The sequence below is a fragment of the Geospiza fortis genome, unplaced genomic scaffold, assembly GCF_000277835.1.
Source record: "Geospiza fortis unplaced genomic scaffold, GeoFor_1.0 scaffold157, whole genome shotgun sequence".
In the NCBI taxonomy this organism is placed as follows: domain Eukaryota; kingdom Metazoa; phylum Chordata; class Aves; order Passeriformes; family Thraupidae; genus Geospiza; species Geospiza fortis.
The window spans coordinates 1,480,444-1,484,531 of NW_005054314.1; the positions used below are offsets into that span (position 1 = coordinate 1,480,444).

Sequence of the window (4,088 nt, forward strand, 5' to 3'; positions counted from 1 at the left end):
GAGGGGGGGGGGGGACGGCGCCCGGCGCCCCCTCAGCCCCGGGCTCGGCGCTGCGCTGGCGGGAGCGGCCCCGCGGCCTCCTTGGGCCCCGCCGCCCGCAGCCCTCGGCTTTGCCCAGGGCACTCGCTCGGTAAATGGAGCTGAGTCATTAACTTATCCCAACTTCGGCTGGTACAGGGCGCCGGTCGTGTTTCTGTGGACTTGGAGGGTTCGCATCGGAGCAGGGCTGTGGGTGTTTGTGTTACCGGCAGAGTTCTCTTGGAGTTGGATAAAATAGCGCCGTGGGCCAGGGTTTATCTGTGAGACTGAACATGGGCTGTGGCCGTACAAAAAGTTTAGGGATGAAGACAGGCTACTAAGGGGGGACCTCCTGCCTTCCCCCAGCCCAGGTGTTCCCCGGGGACAAATTTGAGATTAATGAAATCCTGCGCTTGAAAGTTGGACAGTCAGTCTGCTACTAGACTTCTGTAGTGAATTTATAAACACTTCTGAAGACAGCTCCTGAAAAATACATCTTTTGTGCATTTCTAAAATACTTTCACTCTACAGATTTGATGAAAAGGAGAATGTATCAAACTGTATCCAGCTGAAGACTTCCGTTATTAAAGGCATCAAGAATCAACTGATAGACCAGTTTCCTGTTATTGAACCATGGCTAAACCAAATCATGCCAAAGAAAGATCCAGTCAAAATAGTAAGATGGTAAGTATCTCTTCTCTTAAACTTTGCTTTCAAGATGCTAGGATTGCTTCCTTTGTTTCCTTTGTACAGTAAATAAGCCTACCACCTTTGATAGGCATCCATCATCTCTTAATAACTAGTAGTCCTTGTTATGGCCAGAGTGGAAAGTTGGCACGTGCTCATTGTACTTTAAAGGCATGTGCTAGTAGGATGCTTGAGGAACTTAAAAATGCTTCCTAGTAGCTCAGGTGCAGTGTATTCAGGGTGTCTCCAAGGATCAGCCTGTTATTGAAGGGAAGCATTCAGCTTTATGCACATAGAAGCTCAAAATTGTTTGGATTCCTGTCAGTAACATTTTGTATTATTTTTGGGCTTCCATGGATTATCTTGATTATTTTCCTTTTTTTTAAATAGATAGTAGTACATTTTTGCTGATTCCTTCTCATTATTCACTGTTTGTATTGCATTCAGAAAGCAATGGCAAGGAAATGCTGTTTGTGTATTTTGTCAGTAGGTTTCTTCTTTCTCAAAGGGGGAAGAAGGAGACCACTGCTGAAGAACAAGTCATACAAAAAGATAATATTTTTAGTTTTAAATGTTGTTACTAATTGACTGTTTTTATTCTCAGGTGCTAAGATAGACCACACTCCATTAAGTAAAATACTGTATTTAAAGCATAAAAGGGTTAAGTAGCACTTGGATTTTCTTTTTTTTTTTTTAAATCTTGCAGTCATGAACATATAGAAATCCTCACTGTGAATGGGGAGTTGCTGTTCTTCAGGCAAAGAGAAGGGATTTTTTACCCGACGCTAAGGTTGCTTCACAAATGTAAGTTTCCTGAGGGTGGCTGTGCTGGGAAGAGAAGGGTGACAGTGTGATTCCACAGGACATCTGTAGAAACAAATTAAAAGGAGCTTCCATTCCATATATTCCATGCATATGCGTATTCCAGAATAGATGTTAAAGACACAGTATGCTTTCTTAACTTGAATTTATTTTCTATTTCACGTGTCTATGTTAATTGCTTCCATGCTATATGCTAAGCAATCTGAACTTAAGTAAGAATTAAATTGTGTAAAGCTCTAAAAAAATCTTGAGAGGCTCCCTTAGGACAGAGATATAAATTTACTGTTGTTGGTCCCTATCTTTTTTCTTTCAAGTCTTGTTATACAAATACTTGTAAGTTCTTACTAGAAAAATATCTGTCTTCCTGAGTTTAATGATGTATATCTGTCTCCTGTAGGAACTTGGGCTGCATGCTTTTTACTTTTCACAATTTACTCTTGCATTTTTTTTCTTGCTGTTCTGCTTGATTGTGTTACTCTGTTTTGAATCCCAAAGAATGTTATTCAGTCACATCTTGGTGTTGGAAATGCTTCAGGAGTGTGCCTGCACTTGAAGGATGGCTTGGAAAGCTGACAGCTTTCATGAATTTTGTCTTTGTTTGCCTTTTTTGTTCTGTTAACGTTGAACTGTTTTTCTTTCATATTGGAGTAATTTGTTAGAGTACATGGACTTTGCAGGATTTAAGACCCCTTGGTTTTAAGATGTCTTAGGATGGGCACTTGTGTGGTTGTTTTTCCTACGGAAAAATTCTTGCTCAGTCTATGGGTCTGTGAGTGTGCAGGAGCCATAGCCTGAAGTGCTGGATTACCTTTGGTTCTCAGATAAAAGATGTAATCTGGGAGGACAGTATTTGTGTCCCTTTGGCTCAGTATTTTTGTCCCTTTGGGTCAGTATTTGTGTCCTTTTGGGATGGTACCACCCAGCAGGAGCTCAGGTAGTTGTTTCTCAAACTTCCTACCCTTGCAGGACACTATATCTAATTGCCCTGTTTAAACTGACTTTATAATGAGCTGTTCATGTTGTGCTGGTGCTGTATTAATGGCAATGCTGTGTCTTTCCCCTCCTAGACCCATTTATTCTCCCGCATCAGCAGGTTGATAAAGGCGCCATTAAATTCGTCCTGAGTGGAGCTAATATAATGTGCCCTGGCCTGACATCTCCTGGAGCAAAGCTTTACCCTGCTGCTGTTGACACTGTTGTTGTATCCTTCTTAAATATGAATTATTGCTCACTGTGAGATGAGTTACATTTCTGTTCTTGTGTTCTCAGTTGATTATTATCTGTTTTACTTTGGGTTTTAATTTGATTTCATGAAATAACTAGTAATCAGAAAGGAGCTGCACAGGTTTAGATATTGCTTGGCAAGGTTAAAGTTGTTCATATTTTTTCACTTACTGTATGTTCCAAACCACATAACTATTCGTGCTGTCCTGTTGGGTGGGCTGCTGTTCCATTAATCTTGTTGGTAAGTGGAGCTCCTTAGTGATTTTATGCAGAATGGAAAAGTAGATGAGGTGCAGTGTAATTTGTGCCCTGCCATGTTAGTCAATCTTGTATTCCCTTCAGAAGAATTCTCCTATTCATAGGGAATTAGGAAAGGGAGTAGGATCAGCTTTACTGCAGTCAGGACTTGCTCTCTGTGTCTGAAATTAGTGTATGTAAAATGAGGAAAGTAGGCTAATTCACTCCTTATATTACTGAGAAAAGAGCCCTGAACAAATACAGCATTTATAACACCAAGCTGTGCTGCTTTTGTTGTTAGTTGGATGCTATAGGAAAGATCAGCAGTTAACATCACGTGTTGCTAAACTCTGAAAAGGACACATGTGATTTCAGTACTTGTGGTTTTTAAATGGGTGTCTCAATTCTTCTGTGCCTTGGAATCTAAAATGGCCCCACAAACATGTGCTGTTTTGTTCCAGAAAGGCAGAGACTGTCATCTCTTTGTTAGACACAAAGGAAGAAATTTAGCACTGGGAGATTTTTTCTGTAATTGCTGTTCCAAGTTCATAAATGCATGCTTTGTTCTACACACTGATTCAATTGTTAAATTCAGTGCATTGTTTTGCTTATCTTTAAGAACTGGAACTCTAGAATTACTAAAGGATTAAAAGTTCAACACTGGCTTTTGAAAGTGTTTTTGGAAGTAATTTCTTCATATTGCTTTGACTTTTCTGAAATAGTTTAAAAATAACTCTGTTTTCCTTAGCAGTAATTTGTAGGCAATTATGGCAGAGGGGAAACAACATGCATTGTGTGTGGGAGTAATGAAGATGTCAGCTGAGGACATGTAAGTGTTTTAAAAGCTGAACTATAACCTGTCCCATGTTATTATTCTTATGTTAGTTTGGAGTATAAGCACCACTGTCAAGCTTACTGCATTGCTGTTGCAGCGTGTGTTGAGTACAGAGTACTACCTGGGCTAGGCAAGAGATGTAATTTGGATTTGAGAGGATTGAAAACATTGAAGAGACTTCTGTCTGCAGGGACAGCAGAGACTCAAGTCCTGCTGGATCTTGGTTGCCTGTCCAGGCTTTTTTTTTTCTCTGTGGCCTGCTCTT

General features: G+C 40.5%; 1 protein-coding gene across 1 annotated transcript in view; it reads left to right on the top strand.

Moving 5' to 3' along the window:
* Positions 1–541: 541 nt before the first annotated feature.
* The window catches only part of MCTS1 (MCTS1 re-initiation and release factor), a gene marked incomplete at its 5' end in the record, with an annotated part of 6,193 nt that continues 2,646 nt past the window's right edge, over positions 542–4,088 (top strand). The window contains 4 exons of the mRNA XM_031056077.1: positions 542–702; positions 1,412–1,509; positions 2,595–2,728; positions 3,750–3,817. Of these exons, the coding sequence (XP_030911937.1) occupies positions 542–702; positions 1,412–1,509; positions 2,595–2,728; positions 3,750–3,817 (461 nt within the window). The remainder of the gene's footprint in view (positions 703–1,411; positions 1,510–2,594; positions 2,729–3,749; positions 3,818–4,088) is intronic.